General features: G+C 41.0%; 1 protein-coding gene across 3 annotated transcripts; it reads left to right on the top strand.

Annotated features, from left to right (window-relative positions):
• Positions 1 to 12,588: 12,588 nt before the first annotated feature.
• Positions 12,589 to 16,686, top strand: Hd (humpty dumpty). 3 transcript variants are annotated; one of them, XM_076421027.1, is made up of 8 exons: positions 12,589 to 12,784; positions 12,854 to 13,014; positions 13,440 to 14,071; positions 14,154 to 14,482; positions 14,901 to 15,118; positions 15,191 to 15,394; positions 15,456 to 15,642; positions 15,715 to 16,686. In XM_076421027.1, the coding sequence occupies exons 3-8, from the start codon at positions 13,467 to 13,469 to the stop codon at positions 15,888 to 15,890; spliced, it is 1,719 nt and encodes a 572-aa protein (XP_076277142.1). In that variant the 5' UTR covers positions 12,589 to 12,784; positions 12,854 to 13,014; positions 13,440 to 13,466; the 3' UTR covers positions 15,891 to 16,686. The 3 variants fall into 3 exon arrangements, with proteins under 3 accessions (XP_076277142.1, XP_076277143.1, XP_076277141.1); XM_076421028.1 differs by lacking the exons at positions 12,589 to 12,784; positions 12,854 to 13,014 and adding an exon at positions 13,032 to 13,209 and having other exon boundaries at positions 15,566 to 15,642; XM_076421026.1 differs by lacking the exons at positions 12,589 to 12,784; positions 12,854 to 13,014 and adding an exon at positions 13,034 to 13,209.
• The last annotated feature ends 657 nt before the right edge of the window (positions 16,687 to 17,343 follow it).

Below are 17,343 nucleotides of genomic sequence, written 5' to 3' on the forward strand. Positions count from 1 at the left end.
AAAATCTTACCTGTGTTCTTCAATTTATTATAAAGATGGCTCTCTTAACGCTTAATATCATTTTTCGTCAACGGTAATCATGATAAAAATTGCTACTATCATTTGCTTCTATTTTTTAAACAAATAACAATTGTTATTCTTAAATATAACAAACGAGGAGTCAGCAGGTAATTTTGCAAATTACAAATAAACGTGAACGGGTATAAAGTGGTGGCAATAAATTAAAGATTACTTCGAAAAAATGTGTTTCTCTACGTGCTAACAGATTGATCAATTTTATAGACAATATTCGACGCGATTCTCGAAAGGTCGCGGAGTCGCACTCGTCGAATTAAATATACGGCGAACCGGAGCGCGATAATAATTTGTTTAATTCGTTCACTCGCCATTTTCACAAATTATTATCGCGTCCTCCTGTACATACATTCAATTCTGCAAGTATGATGAAAAACGTTCTGTCACATTTATTGCGCGCGAACGGAAATAGTTCGATGATTCCTGCCGAGACCGTTCGCCTGTGTATATTTTTTGTCGCGAAATTGCCAGAGCAATAAAAGATCCGTTAAAACGTTGCCGTTCGAAATCATAAATTCCGAAGAATTTTATAGAAATCCTGTCGCGCGAGTAACAAAGCAAATCAAATGTAAAAACGCATTGGCGATCCATGATGCCGCGACGCATCAATAGCGTCACCGGTACAATGCATGCGAACATTGATAAGACCAATCCAGTGACGTATCCATTAATACTGATACGTATCAATTCCCAGGAATCGCGTCATGATTCAAAACCGGTATCGAAGTAAATTATCGTTAGTTTAGTAAGACTGATTTGTTAACATTTACTGTGGCGCCGCGCCACCATCATACAGTGGATGGGTCTTATCGATGCGTCAGGGAGACAGTGATGGGGGCGGGTTCTTGCTTGTCCGGACCACCATAAGCTCGGAACGATGATCGTATCTACCGACTGACTCGGCAAAACTTAGATTAATATGGTTATTTATAGTCCGCGGATTTTTATGCAACACTAAAATGGCCTGCGTTTATTGTACAATACAGAAGCTATAGACATTTCTTTTTTCTGAATAATTTTAATCACACAGTTGCCACTAGGGTTGCCAGATCTTCTATATTTAATATGAGTCTTCTATATTTGAACTTGCTCTCCTATATCATATAATATTTGAATAAAAAATCATCTTTGTTTGAATAAAAATGCTTAAAATGTGCTGTGCACTTCTTTTACTTGAACTCCTATATTTTGAGCCTATCTCATATATGTATACATAATTGTATATTTGGATAAAACATTTCTGTCAACCCTAGTTGCCACTAATACGGTAGTATTTGGAGATAACAAGTGGGAGAAAATTTAAGGGGTGGTTCTCCATGACAATATGTACAAGACGAAAATAAAGATCAATAAATAGTGAGTCTTTATGTGTCATTCTTTATTTATTCTTCATTTTCGTCTTATATTGGCATAGAGACCCACCCCTTCCTTTTTTTTGGAATTTTTGTTATAAATGCAGGAAGTCCCACTATTTATTTTGCTTCGATTAGAATGCATTTTATACGAATAATTTGGACATATTTTTCGTGAACACGAAAACATGATTATTTAAACAATTCAGTTTTTTAGATGTAAACGAAGTACTCCGTAATATCGACAATTAAGCTAGATTATTATATGCAAGTATATAGGATTCAATTTTAAGTGAATGAAGTTAAGGAATAAAACACATTCGAAGTTGTATAATGCGAGTACTTTTTTTATCTCTAAAAATGTTTATTTCGATTTAGTCTCCTAATATGAAAAAAAGTAAAACAATATTTGTATATAAGTGTAATTGCAAATTGTAAAATGAATAATTTTGCAAGCAAAATATATCATAATCGAGCAGAGTATATATTATTTTTAAAATAATATTTTGTCAGAAGCACAAAATACTGTTGCTTTTCTCTAAAATACGTTGTTTATCAATATCTAGAGGCGAAAGAATACATTCATGTCCTCTATGATTGCTTCATGTAATCTTTTTCGTAGTTGATACCCACAGTACGAGAGATCGATATCCGTTAAAAAGAAAAAAATATGCAAACTTTGTCCAATAATTATAGTTCTCAATGTCGATTACCCTCATTTCGAACGATTTCATAAAAAATATAGAAAATCTAACGTAAGAAAAGAGTGCAACACGGAGAACCTTACCGTCTGTCGCTCGCAGACGTTTCTACTATTACCACAGGCTAAAGAAAAGGATATTTTTAATAATAATTTTGTTTGCTCTACTTGTATAATTTTAAATAAACTTTCAAACGACATTATCAGAACCGTAGGAATCGATTTACCACAGTTCTAATGATTCACTTTTCCGAATAGACAGATTTATAATTTGTACCACACAAGATCTAAGTTTTCGCATTTGTTATATTACACCAATGTTATAACTGATGGAATTGTTTTACATAATTGATTTATTTCGTGTTAATTAATGTGATCGTTAATGCGCCCGATGTGAATGCGATCTCTATAAATAAATAATGTTAACAAGTTCCATGCTAATCGGAAACCGTGAACAATGCAGGTGTAGGTATTACAAGATCGAACACAAAACGAGGAGTATTGACACCATCGAAACAGGTCTGGGTAGTACCATTATGTGTAAGTGAACTAAAGCTCCTGACATATTTGGTCATCCGCGTAGTGTAGTCGGATATGCGGGTAATACAGTTACGGTTACCCGGAAATACGTACTGTACGGTTAACCGACGAAGCTCTGTTAGCTAGTCGGACGCAGGATTATAATAAACATTACGATTATCGCCACCGTGGTCTACACAGGGTATTTTACTGCACAAACCGCTAACAAAAAGTAGAGGCAAGAACCTTTCATAAACATCCGTTTAAGTAATAATCACTTTCCTGAGATTAGGGGAAAAAATGTTACTCTCTCTCTCTCTCTCTCTCTCTCTTTCACTGCCAGTACCGGATTAGTCACGTGACCGGGCGGAAGCGTGGGGGAATAGCATCGTAGAAGGGGAAGGGTAGAGCGCAACACAAATCTTTTAATAAATAAATATTAACGAAACATTTAGTGATCTGTCTGCTCATTTTTTTGTTGTTTGTAATCTATTCATTTTTGTTTTATATGTATAAAATCTACCAACGTCAAACAAATATAAAATAAAGGATTTTATTTCCATACCACTGAGAATATACCGCATCCATAACAATTTAATTTTCTCACAGACTGAACACTTATAGATTTTAATGAAACTTTTTGTGGCGATTCTAGAGACAAAATAAGCAGACACGTGTCCGAGCTTTTCTGCCAATGCTCATTTTTCACAAATATATTTAACATATAATTTTTGGATCTCACTGACAGCGGAGCCTTAGGCAAAATAAAAATGATTTGCATCACTTGCAACAAGCAGAAGTCGAATAAAAGTTTCATTCTTCCTTTTATAACTTGAATATGTTTGAACTACTACATTGGCGTTCTCAAATTCTTTTACCCCGTCTAGTGTTCATTCTTGTACTAAATGTATAAAATCGACCAACGGCAAATAAATATGTTACAAAAGGGTTTTATCTTCATACCACTAAATATACCGGATCCATGACAATTTAATTTTCTCAGAGAATGTGTGAAAATGTATTATATTTAGTACCGGTATGCAAGGATCAAATACTGTTTGACAACGTTCCTCCTCGTTGTAATGCCACAATTGCGGTAATCCGGTGGTCCGAGTGTCTTTATAAGTACGTGTCATCCAGAATAGTACGGCAGTATAATCATCCTTTGCCACGAGCTTCCAAAGCATCGTTATCTCCGTTAGCATGGATTTTCTATCCTCTGATCGTTTAATATCCCTCAAGGGCCTATATAACTGATATTCGTGGCTCATCGTCCTGGATAAACGGCCGATCGAGCATGGTTTCGACGTAAGCTTCGGTATTCCGATCCGGCGACTTTGTACGTCAGATCGTTAAGCCGCATTAAAGTATCCGTTTTAGGCGGATAGAGGACGGCTTTTGAGTTCGGAACCGCGAATCACTTTCAATGCGTTCCTTGAAATTCACCAGGTTCTCAACGTTCCACAACTACGCCGGTATACACACACGCGAAAACACGTAAATCGTTTGCCTCGCGGATGATTGCCCATCGCCCCTAATTGACGTGTACAGGTAGATTTAACTTTGTTGTCGAAGCTTTTCTACCTTTCCGCATTATTGTAACTTCTCATTCGTTGTTACAGTTCATTTTATGAATAATTATATTAATTTAAAAGTCTGATATTGCTCTGCTATTGCTGAAGCAACGCCCTCGAGTCCACCCATTTTCTTTTCTGAGGCATTAACTAATTGAGAGATATATGTATAATTATTTTTTCCACATGATTTTGAATTTTCTTCAAACCTAAATGAATCGGTGGTAAAGCTTCTTCCTATTCATACAATTCATTGGTTATTGTATCATGTTATTAAAAATTAACATTTCTTACTAATACGTCAACGACATGTAAACTATAACTTTCGCTTAGAAGGCATAATAATGATCCTAATGACGATACTCCACATTTTATGTTTTCAAATTTTCTCTATAACGTTCGATGTATAATACTGTGGAACATTTTGTAACGTTGTTATAACCCAGTTCCGACTACGCCCAAGGTTCTACATGGAATTCCTTTCAATCATATCTACGCGACATCGAAGTAAAAATAAACGGAAAATGTAGACATGTTTCAACGCGATTGTAATAAATAATAGGTGATAATATCTGGTGAATCGCCCTTTATATTATGATAAATGCTGACAGCAATCTGAATAAATACAACAAAAATGGAGCAAGACAAAACAGTTTATCATTGGATAATCAGGAATTAAGTAATCGTCTTATGCAAGCCCCACGCTAAAAATTATATTACAATTGTTTTATTTAATGACAATCGAACCCTCAAGAGGTGGTGTTAAACCAAACGTGCAAATATTGACTTACAGTACTTTTGCATGGAACGGCTCGAACATCAATATAAAAGAATCGCTGTCAGTGCTCCGTGGACCAAATGATAAACAGTGCACACAAGATATTTCCCCCGATATAACAGGATATAATAAACTGCATGATATAATGCAACACTCTCGTTCAAGTGCTTCAAATCATTAACTTTGCCCGCAAGTAGAGTGTCTTCCTGTTTCGAGAATGCAGAGATTTATCTCCGGTAGGGAACAGAGTTTCGTGAACGGGGGCGTAGTCAGAGTGTACGGAAATCGGTAAACGATTAAACCCAACAGCATTCGAGTAATGCAAGCTTAAGCTCCAAGAGATTTGATCAACCAGGAAGTACACATGCATTCCCGACGAACTTTCCTGTTGCTTTTTACGGTGACTGTACAGGCTGTTTCAAAATTATATGTCGCGGCCACTATAGCGTCTTTCTGCACCTCTGGATCGGTGGAGATTTAAAAAACAGAATTGTTTTTTACCACGCCAGTTAAGATGACTGGTTTTACAATTTCTCTCTGAAATTCCTACTTCATGTTACATTTTTTCGCAATGCGATGACTATTACAGCGATAACTAAAGTTATAATATAATGAATTTTATTTTTGTTTTATCTAGGTGCACGGTAGTGCACCAGCCAAGTTCTCGCACTACCTCCATTTACACGAAACAACTTTCATAAACGAGAATTATTACCTTACACTTTTTATACATAAATGTTCCAAGGATCGATCTGTGAGAACAGAAATATGTTGAAAAGACGTTACTGTAAAAAATTAGATGGCAAGGTGTTCAAGGGAGTGCTTGTCCACATCGTTGGCAAAAGGAATTATTATAAACATTAATTAGCTAGAATTAATAAATGTCTCATAGTATTATTTTGAATAAATTAATCCGTGCGAATGTTCATGGTTTAAAAGTTATTCTGTATCTCGAGTTTTATTGCCTATTTTTACGAAAAATTTAGATGGCAAGGTGGTCAAGGGAGTGCTCGTTAACATCAGTAGCAAAAGGAATTGTTATAAACATTAAACAGCCAGAAATAATAAATTTATCTATGAATTGTATCGAATAAATTAATGCGTCCGCGAATATTATAGTTTAAAAGTTATTCCGTATCACGAAAACTATTAGCCACTTTGACTAAAAAATTAGGTGGTCAGATAGCCAAGGGATTGCTTGTGGACATCGCTGTAAAATAGAATTGTTATAAACATTAACCAGCTGGAAATAATAAATTTATCAATAATTGTCACGGCGATCGACATCGATCGATATTCGGCAGAGTGGGGGGCGCCGCTCGAGCTCAGCGGAGTGGGGGCCGCCGCTCGAGCTAGGCGGCTCGGCGAGAGCTCTCCGTCAGTCAGTCAGTCGGGGCGGGGGGACCGGCGTGAGCGGACGTGCTGCGGGACCAGGAGCGCCAGGAGAACCGGAGGGACCAGAGGTGGACCAGAGGAGAACACCACGGCGATCGACATCGATCGATATTCGGCGGAGTGGGGGGCGCCGCTCGAGTTCGGCGGAGTGGGGGCCGCCGCTCGAGCTAAGCGGCTCGGCGAGAGCTCTCCGTCAGTCAGTCAGTCGGGGCGGGGGGACCGGCGTGAGCGGACGTGCTGCGGGACCAGGAGCGCCAGGAGAACCGGAGGGACCAGAGGTGGACCAGAGGTGGACCAGAGGTGAACACCACGGCGATCGACATCGATCGATATTCGGCGGAGTGGGGGCCGCCGCTCGAGCTAGGCGGCTCGGCGAGAGCTCTCCGTCAGTCAGTCAGTCGGGGCGGGGGGACCGGCGTGAGCGGACGTGCTGCGGGACCAGGAGCGCCAGGAGAACCGGAGGGACCAGAGGTGGACCAGAGGTGGACCAGAGGTGAACACCACGGCGATCGACATCGATCGATATTCGGCGGAGTGGGGGCCGCCGCTCGAGCTAGGCGGCTCGGCGAGAGCTCTCCGTCAGTCAGTCAGTCGGGGCGGGGGAAGCGGGGTGAGCGGACGTGCTGCGGGACCAGGAGTGCCAGGAGAACCGGAGGGACCAGAGGTGGACCAGAGGTGGACTAGAGGTCATCTACAGTTACCCTGGCCTATCTTCAACTGTCAATTCAAGGAACAACGGTAAGTTTGATTACTAATATTTTTCAAAACTTCTTTTGTCTTTTTAAACTCGTCCTTCATACTTTTGAAATTTTCATCGAGACTTTCAATGAAAACTATTGAGTCTTCTTCAAATTTATCAATTTTATTCTTTATAAAAATTGCATTTTGAGCGCCCCACTCGTATGCAGGATTATAATTGCTCTTGTGAGCTGCTTTGTTGGTTGTTTTCGCACTCGTGTGCGGGGTTATAGTTATTCTCACGAGCTGTTTCGCTGGTTGTATTCGCACTTCTGTGCGGGGTTACAACTGCTCTCATGAGCTGGTTCTCTGATTGTATTCGCACTTCTGTGCGGGGTTACAGTTGCTCTCATGAGCTGGTTTTCTGATTGTATTCGCACTCATGTGCAGGATTACAATTGTTCTTGTGAATTGGTTTGCTGGTTGCATTCGCACTTCTGTGCGGGGTTACAATTGCTCTCATGAGCTGGTTCTCTGATTGTATTCGCACTCATGTGCAGGATTAAAATTGTTCTTGTGAATTGGTTCGCTGGTTGTGTGTGTATTCGCACTCGTGTGCGTGGTTATAGTTATTCTCATGAGCTAGTTCTCTGATTGTATTCGCACTCATGTGCAGGATTAAAATTGTTCTTGTGAATTGGTTCGCTGGTTGTGTGCGTATTCGCACTCGTGTGCGGGGTTATAGTTATTCTCATGAGCTGGTTCTCTGATTGTATTCGCACTCATGTGCAGGATTACAATTGTTCTTCTGAACTGGTTCGCTGGTTACATTCGCACTCGCGTGCGTGATTTAATTCCGCATTCAAATGCATTGTTTCTAAATACGATTAGTCTGTTTCAGCTAGATTACTTGAGCCGGCTGCTAACGAAGACGACACACCGAATGAAGAGGACATACCAACGAAGAGGAAGAAGACTGGAGTATATTTTTAAGTTAGTCATATTATTTAATCTACATATTAAGATTGTATATCTTCGTTGTAAATATGTCGAGTAATTGTTGCCGTAACTTCACTTTGCTCGACTCGTATCTCAGGTCGCTTGCTGTCGGCCAAGGGTACATCAATGTTTTCTTCGTTTACCCTTGGCCCATCTTCAGTTCGTTATTTCGAAACACTTATTCAGTCAGTCATCACGACAATTTTCAAATCTGAATTTCCAATTATTCGCTTCGGAACTTTCACAAGTCCCTCTTCTAAAAATTTTCACATTTTGTTTGAAATTCGTATTCCTCCGATTGGAGGTCCCCCAGGGGCTCACTCACGGATGAGGCCGTGAGTGAGTACGGGGTGTCGCGTCCCCGGGGCTACCCGAATCGCCTATAGGCCGCACTCGTGTGCGGGGTTAGTTTGGCTCTCGTGAGCTGGTGTTAGGTTGGCTCTCGTGAGCTGGTATTAGGTTGGCTCTCGTGAGCTGGTTAGATTCGCACTCGTGTGCGGGGTTTGTTTGGCTCTCGTGAGCTGGTATTAGGTTTGGCTCTCGTGAGCTGGTATTAGGTTTGGCTCTCGTGAGCTGGTATCAGGTTTGGCTCTCGTGAGCTGGTATTAGGTTTGGCTCTCGTGAGCTGGTTAGATTCGCACTCGTGTGCGGGGTTAGTTTGGTTCTCGTGAATTGGTCTTAGGTTTGCTCTCGTGTGCTGGGTTACGTATTGTTATGTCTAACTATTATTAGTCTGTTTCAGCTAGAATACACCATGAAGAGGTTACACCAAGAAGAGGACACACCAAGAAGAGGACACACCAAGAAGAGGACACACCAAGAAGAGGACACACCAAGAAGAGGACACACCAAGAAGAGGACACACCAAGAAGAGGACGTATCACGAAGTTGTAGTTTTATTCGCCGAGGGAGGTCCCCCAGGGGCTCACTCACGGCCGCATCCGTGAGAGAGTACGGGGAGTCGCGTCCCCGGGGTACCCGAATCGCCGATAGGCCGCACCCGAGTAAGTCGAGTAATTATTGTCTTAACTTCACGTTACTCGTTTTCTTGATTCCGACACAGCCTTCTGCTGTGTCGGACCTTGCTTGTATGTACCAGACCGGTTGGAGCCGGTATTCGGCGTCGATACATTGAGAGGGGTGGTTCATTGAGACCTGTTTACTCGTATTGCCATTCTCTCTGTTCGTAATCCTACCCACGTTACCTCAATGCATTGGGTTGTCTGGTGGCAGGTAGTTGGCAGAGAAATTCTCTGTTCGTCATCCTACCCACGTTACCTCAACGCATTGCGTTGCCTGGTGGCAGGTAGTTGGCAGAGAGATGGTATTACGTTTGAACACTTCTCACTGTCCATTTCTCTTGGTGAGGACACGTCGGGTATCGGCTCTGACCGGAGCTGCACTGCAAGCATTGTACGCGCCGCGTCACCTTCGAACCGGAGCCTTCTGCTCTGGTTCGCTTTAGTTTTTTTTCTTTTAAAGAATCAGAGCCTTCTGCCTGATTCGCCTTTGATCCCCCGTGGATCGGAGACTTCTTCTCCGATTCACACCTTTTGCTCCGCGATAATTGCTCGACTTGCGTGCGTAATTTAGTATAATTCCATCGACTTGCGTGCGTTAGTTATTAAGATTGTATATCGTCGTTTTAAATATGTCGAGTAATTATTGCCTTAAATTCACTTTGCTCGTTTGCTTGATACCGACACAGCCTTCTGCTGTGTCGGACCTTGCTTGTATGTACCAGACCGGTTGGAGCCGGTATTCGGCGTCGATACATTGAGAGGGGTGGTTCATTGAGACCTGTTTACTCGTATTGCCATTCTCTCTGTTCGTAATCCTACCCACGTTACCTCAATGCATTGGGTTGTCTGGTGGCAGGTAGTTGGCAGAGAAATTCTCTGTTCGTCATCCTACCCACGTTACCTCAACGCATTGCGTTGCCTGGTGGCAGGTAGTTGGCAGAGAGATGGTATTACGTTTGAACACTTCTCACTGTCCATTTCTCTTGGTGAGGACACGTCGGGTATCGGCTCTGACCGGAGCTGCACTGCAAGCATTGTACGCGCCGCGTCACCTTCGAACCGGAGCCTTCTGCTCTGGTTCGCTTTAGTTTTTTTTCTTTTAAAGAATCAGAGCCTTCTGCCTGATTCGCCTTTGATCCCCCGTGGATCGGAGACTTCTTCTCCGATTCACACCTTTTGCTCCGCGATAATTGCTCGACTTGCGTGCGTAATTTAGTATAATTCCATCGACTTGCGTGCGTTAGTTATTAAGATTGTATATCGTCGTTTTAAATATGTCGAGTAATTATTGCCTTAAATTCACTTTGCTCGTTTGCTTGATACCGACACAGCCTTCTGCTGTGTCGGACCTTGCTTGTATGTACCAGACCGGTTGGAGCCGGTATTCGGCGTCGATACATTGAGAGGGGTGGTTCATTGAGACCTGTTTACTCGTATTGCCATTCTCTCTGTTCGTAATCCTACCCACGTTACCTCAATGCATTGGGTTGTCTGGTGGCAGGTAGTTGGCAGAGAAATTCTCTGTTCGTCATCCTACCCACGTTACCTCAACGCATTGCGTTGCCTGGTGGCAGGTAGTTGGCAGAGAGATGGTATTACGTTTGAACACTTCTCACTGTCCATTTCTCTTGGTGAGGACACGTCGGGTATCGGCTCTGACCGGAGCTGCACTGCAAGCATTGTACGCGCCGCGTCACCTTCGAACCGGAGCCTTCTGCTCTGGTTCGCTTTAGTTTTTTTTCTTTTAAAGAATCAGAGCCTTCTGCCTGATTCGCCTTTGATCCCCCGTGGATCGGAGACTTCTTCTCCGATTCACACCTTTTGCTCCGCGATAATTGCTCGACTTGCGTGCGTAATTTAGTATAATTCCATCGACTTGCGTGCGTTAGTTATTAAGATTGTATATCGTCGTTTTAAATATGTCGAGTAATTATTGCCTTAAATTCACTTTGCTCGTTTGCTTGATACCGACACAGCCTTCTGCTGTGTCGGACCTTGCTTGTATGTACCAGACCGGTTGGAGCCGGTATTCGGCGTCGATACATTGAGAGGGGTGGTTCATTGAGACCTGTTTACTCGTATTGCCATTCTCTCTGTTCGTAATCCTACCCACGTTACCTCAATGCATTGGGTTGTCTGGTGGCAGGTAGTTGGCAGAGAAATTCTCTGTTCGTCATCCTACCCACGTTACCTCAACGCATTGCGTTGCCTGGTGGCAGGTAGTTGGCAGAGAGATGGTATTACGTTTGAACACTTCTCACTGTCCATTTCTCTTGGTGAGGACACGTCGGGTATCGGCTCTGACCGGAGCTGCACTGCAAGCATTGTACGCGCCGCGTCACCTTCGAACCGGAGCCTTCTGCTCTGGTTCGCTTTAGTTTTTTTTCTTTTAAAGAATCAGAGCCTTCTGCCTGATTCGCCTTTGATCCCCCGTGGATCGGAGACTTCTTCTCCGATTCACACCTTTTGCTCCGCGATAATTGCTCGACTTGCGTGCGTAATTTAGTATAATTCCATCGACTTGCGTGCGTTAGTTATTAAGATTTTATATCGTCGTTTTAAATATGTCGAGTAATTATTGCCTTAAATTCACTTTGCTCGTTTGCTTGATTCCGACACAGCCTTCTGCTGTGTCGGACCTTGCTTGTATGTACCAGACCGGTTGGAGCCGGTATTCGGCGTCGATACATTGAGAGGGGTGGTTCATTGAGACCTGTTTACTCGTATTGCCATTCTCTCTGTTCGTAATCCTACCCACGTTACCTCAATGCATTGCGTTGCCTGGTGGCAGGTAGTTGGCAGAGAGATGGTTCTACGTTTGAACACTTCTCACTGTCCATTTCTCTTGGTGAGGACACGTCGGGTATCGGCTCTGACCGGAGCTGCACTGCAAGCATTGTACGCGCCGCGTCACCTTCGAACCGGTGCCTTCTGCTCTGGTTCGCTTTAGTTTTTTTCTTTTAAAGAATCAGAGCCTTCTGCCTGATTCGCCTTTGATCCCCCGTGGATCGGAGACTTCTTCTCCGATTCACACCTTTTGCTCCACAATAATTGCTCGACTTGCGTGCGTTAGTTATTAAGATTATGCAGCGTTGTTGTAAGAAAGGGAGCCAGAAGGAATATTGCATTCGTTCTGACTCCCTTTCGGGTCTCTCGTGCAGCAACCTCCTCGTGGTGAGACCTGGGCAATCGGTATTATCCTCTATTCGTAAGAACTTTTAGTGTCTTATGAATAAAGGATAATATCGAGCTAATAGCTGCACATTTAATAAATATGTTGATTTTTCAATAAATTCTATTCCTATACCTATTGTCTTTCACAACATTTTGCAAGTTTACCTTCCTTCAGATCAAAATATATGTATTATCCAAGCTGATTTGCCCCGGGCGTGAACAATGTCATATATCGTCTGGTTCTATTTAGGTAAAGAGACGGGATTGTGGAGGCAGCACTATACCGAAGGCATCAAAATTCCGGGCGCACTCTCATCCAGTGATGGTAGGCACCAGGTAGGCACCGACAAGATACTGTTAAAGACTGCCAGCCTTATGGGAGTTGGCGAGCCCGAATATTTCGGTGTTTCTTACGCCCTGTAGGATATATTCTGGCTCCATCCAGAGAAACAGAAGGCCATCGAAGGCATTTTGTCGGTGAAGAAGACCACTGAGGAGATTCTCGTCGCGATGCATCGGTGAGAATGCGAATTATCACGAAACTATATCGATTATTATTAAATGTTACATTCTCCGCCATATTTCAGACGATGTTTTGGCATTATTGTGGCACTCTTTCGAATTGTTAGCGATGTGGTATATCAGATCACTGTAACTTTCACGTTATCCCCTCGCCCGTTGCGCCCGGTTACCGGGCTCGCTGAATAGCACAGGGGCTGGCAGCGCTGGCAGTCTTCTCGTCGGTGTGGTAGGTGGTGGTAGGCTCTCATCTCATTTCATATCATGCTCTATGATTGTAACATGCACACATTACATTACGTCATTACGTCATAGTTAGTTGGATTTATACTGATTTATACCGCCTGTTTTCGTATTTAGGCGAGTTGCAGATAGTTTATTAAATTGAAGTTCTTATGAGATAAAAACAGTTTCTTAAAAGACGGTGTGTATCATTATGCAAAAATAGTTTTTAATAAGTTCTGTTAGAAACTGTTAAAAAACGTATTGAATTGTATTCTTATGATATTGGAGTTCTAACCTACAATATCACTGTAAACAAAAATCTGAGAACATAAATAGAGTAGCAAAGATTACATTTCAGTTAAGAAAGATTATCGTTATCTCTTTCATAGAGTATTAATTAAATTTTTGTCTTTCTTTCCCATATGACAGCATGACAAAACTCATTTTACACTCGTCATGGAGGAGCCAGAAAAAGTACAAACATCAGAATGGAAGAGGCCCGATCAAGTAATGCAGTTACATCGACTGAAGATAAAGAAACGTGCACTCCAAGCACGTATGAACAATACACGAGTTAACAGAGAAAATGTAGAAGTTCAATCTACTGGTATAGGAAAGATGTGCAATGGTAATGCTAGTCAAAGTATAGCTCAAAAACGGAAAAATCCTTTCGCGAAAGATGAAGTCAAGAAAAGACAGAATGTAACTCCTACAGAGTTGGAAGCCAGTAACGATAACACATTATTCGAGCTTTTGAAAATCGAAGCACCGAAGAAACCGCTTGAAGAACCAGTACCCATAGAATCTCCTTTGACATTCTCTAATATACTTTCAAAAATAGATGGGAAAAATACTAATCTAGACGTGGAAACGCTGAAAGGTGAAAAGTATTTCCCAATAGATTGGACGCTAAAGACAAAAATGAGATTTATGTCTTTGAAATCGTTTCCATGGAATTCTAAATTAAAAACTAGCGAAGAAGCATCTGGCACAACTGGATTTGTAAGATGTTTAGATATTAGCGAAACAGATTCGACGCTAGACACTAGTCCGAACGCAAGGTGATAGCAGAAATTGTTTTCGTATTTTAATTTGATAGAACTGTTTGTTCAAATAATTGTTACCGGTGTTTGCTTTACACAGGCTTCATAGGTGTTGCTTAATATGGCAGCATCCTTCGCTACCGTGGTTAGAATTGTTCCCCCGCTCTGCTGGCAAAGTGAGTTCTAATTTAACAAGTAGTTTGCCTTTTGTGACTAACATTTCTATCAAAGATGCTTTATACAAAGACTGGAGCGAAAGCTTTAGATCCCTTTTCCACTTACTACGAGCAGGTCAATGCCCATATTTTTATGTCTGTGCAAATAATTTCACTGTATTATTTCGTGCTGCTGGTATTTGTGGAATATCTGAAGCTCATGCACTCTTGACACCCACTACACGTGGTTTTCGACAATCGCTGAAGCAGGAAGGTATAATGAAATTTACATATATGCAAATGCATAAACTTAAGACTCGTTTCCAGGATTGCAAGGGTGCAGGATACCTTCTCATTTCTCGATAATGCAAAGATGGGGGTTCTCCTTAGTCAAAAGGGCTAGATAAAAGATCAATCTAGGCCGCAGTCGCCCTCAAAAGTAATTTGCATTATTCAGCAACTTGTAGCTGTCGCAGCTTTATGAAAATAGCTACATGCGCAGCTTTATGCTACCGAATAATGCAAATTACGTCTCTTAAACATAGAAATAGGACCTTTAAGAATTTTTGACTACTGAAAAACTCTATCGTTTGCATTATCGAGAAATGAGAAAGCGCATCCTGCACCCTTGCAATCCTGGAAACGAGTCTACCCCCTTAAGGGCAAATATAATATGTTACTACTTTACACAGAAATAGAATATACAATGCCTCTGAGAAAAGACTCTAAAAGACGGTCAGATGTAACTGATTCTGGCTGTGACACATTGGATGCGCCTGCAATGACTGGCACGGAATCGAATCAATCGGAAAGTCAAAGTGTTGACGATGACGAGGATGAAACCCAAGATGAGTGGCTGCAAAGTCTTGGAGTTGAGAATTCTGAGATTCGCAAAATTCAGAGTTCTCAGGTACTTTTTGTTTGAAATAGTTCGTTCCCTGTCTACTTTAAACGACCTAATATTCTTGAAATCTTTTAACAGACGAGAATGACGTTGGAAAAGGAAACCGAAATAGATAACATGAAACAGTCTCTAATTTTTGTGAAAGGTGTTGAGGCGCAAGGTCTATTCAATTTTTTAATTAACTGTAAATCTGCTATTACAACCACTGGATCATTGGCAGGAGTGCCTCCAACTCTCTTAGCCCCTGTAGCCTTCCACGGTGCTTCGTTAAGATCAATTAAGGTATATCACTTTTATATAAAATTGTTTAGTAGATTATGTACATTATCTCTAATGTTTGAAGGTGAAAGAAAGCACTGTACGCGTTGATAACGAAAGATATTTTTCTTTGGAACTGAAGGGGCCATTATTACCGCATGTGTTACCATCTCTTTGTTCTTTAATGAAATCTAGCCAGCTGGACCAATATTCCGCAAGCTGTGCACAACTAGATTCAACAGCTGCATTTACAGCGGCAAAACACGGTTCCGGTAAAAATTTTGTGTATAATATCGTATCGAAATTAGTAATAATAGCTAAATAAACATTTTACCTTTTTGTAGAACAAACGGAGTCAAACGAAGCGCCAAAAATACCACAGAATATATTCGCTAAGGAAAATCTCAGTGATTGTGGATTTAACGACGAATTATTGAAACATTTCTGCAGCTCCGATTCGTCGCACATCCAAATCATAGAAAGTATTAAATATTCAAATAATTTGTACACGTGGTCTTGACGAAACGTTCTAAGAATTTCATTTGTACTATTTTAACTAATGACAGTTCCGCATTTAACTTAAACCACATGCCCCATGTGCATGCAATTGAAAACTATGACATCACACTTTATTCCGACATCGAAGGTATTATTTGCATGTTATTTTTTCATCGTGTAATGGAAATAAGAAAATCATGAACAGTATAACGTGTAACATTAAGCGCTATCATTATTGTCGTAATCATTGTCATGTTTTATTATTTTTATTGATATCATTATTATAACTTTTTCTACGCGTCAACAATGATAGAAGCATTTTGGTACTAGTTTTTGCTTTAATTATATGATAAGACATCGTATTAATTTATATACCTCTAACAAAAAAAAGAAAACAATAAAACACTTCTCAATATAGAATAGAAGTTCTTTTCTTGTAAAATGAACACGTAACGAATTTTTGATTGTAATGTAATTAAAGTGAAACTTTGCACTGTTAACAGTATAATAAAGAATCTAAAAAGTCAGCTTGTAAGCGACTGTAATAATAATCAGACTGCGAATCTCTATGCATTTATGGAAAATTTATGAAATGCAAGAAAGCATTTATATTAGTGAAATATAATGAGATTTGTAGTTCAGTGTCTCTCTACATTGAATCTCCCAATCAACAATTCAACACAATTTTCAGAGAATAAACCATGAAATTACGAAATTGCACAAAATCTAATAATAACATGTCAAAGATATTTTATACATAAAAATTATACTTTCAAGGTTGTAACAAGATTCAATAAAATGTTTAACGTTCTCCAATACGTCCCCCTAGATAAGACTGTGTTCGTTGTGCGACTTGGAACGAAACGAAGCAGACGCGTGAAAATTCTACACAACGGTAATTCATTAGAGACAAATTTTCGATCTCGCCAGCGACGAAGGTGGGGTCCATGGATAGACTGCCCCTAAAAATAACGAATCGATATTCGCTCGCTGCCCCCGAATCGTCGGACGGTCACCTCAGACGGAACAATCAATTTATTGTAAGAAGAATCGCTTCCCGCGGTTGCTTCAGCGAACCCAGAATTTTCTGCAACCTCAAAAATCATATCTAAAATTCCTTAAAAAAGAAAAAGAAATCATCCATTCGTATCTGGTTTCGAATAGTAGCAGCCGAAATAGAACGCTTGCGGACGACAGAAAAAAATTGCAATTTCCGACAAAATTCTGTTTACCGTGGTAAACATCGACAGTAGTTGACTGTAGTAATTCGAGTACGATGTACACTGCGATTCATATGCACATGCACGTGTATCCACACCGAGCACAGGCATAAATATACACGTACCCATGTGATGATTACGTCAGTGCTGTTGCAGTCTGTGCTCATCGTATTGCGACACTCCTCAACGAGCAGTTTCATGTTCCAAGGTCTTTTATACGAGTTCACTTTTCGAAGTGAACAATGCGCCGGTAAT

The sequence above is a fragment of the Lasioglossum baleicum genome, chromosome 3, assembly GCF_051020765.1.
Source record: "Lasioglossum baleicum chromosome 3, iyLasBale1, whole genome shotgun sequence".
In the NCBI taxonomy this organism is placed as follows: domain Eukaryota; kingdom Metazoa; phylum Arthropoda; class Insecta; order Hymenoptera; family Halictidae; genus Lasioglossum; species Lasioglossum baleicum.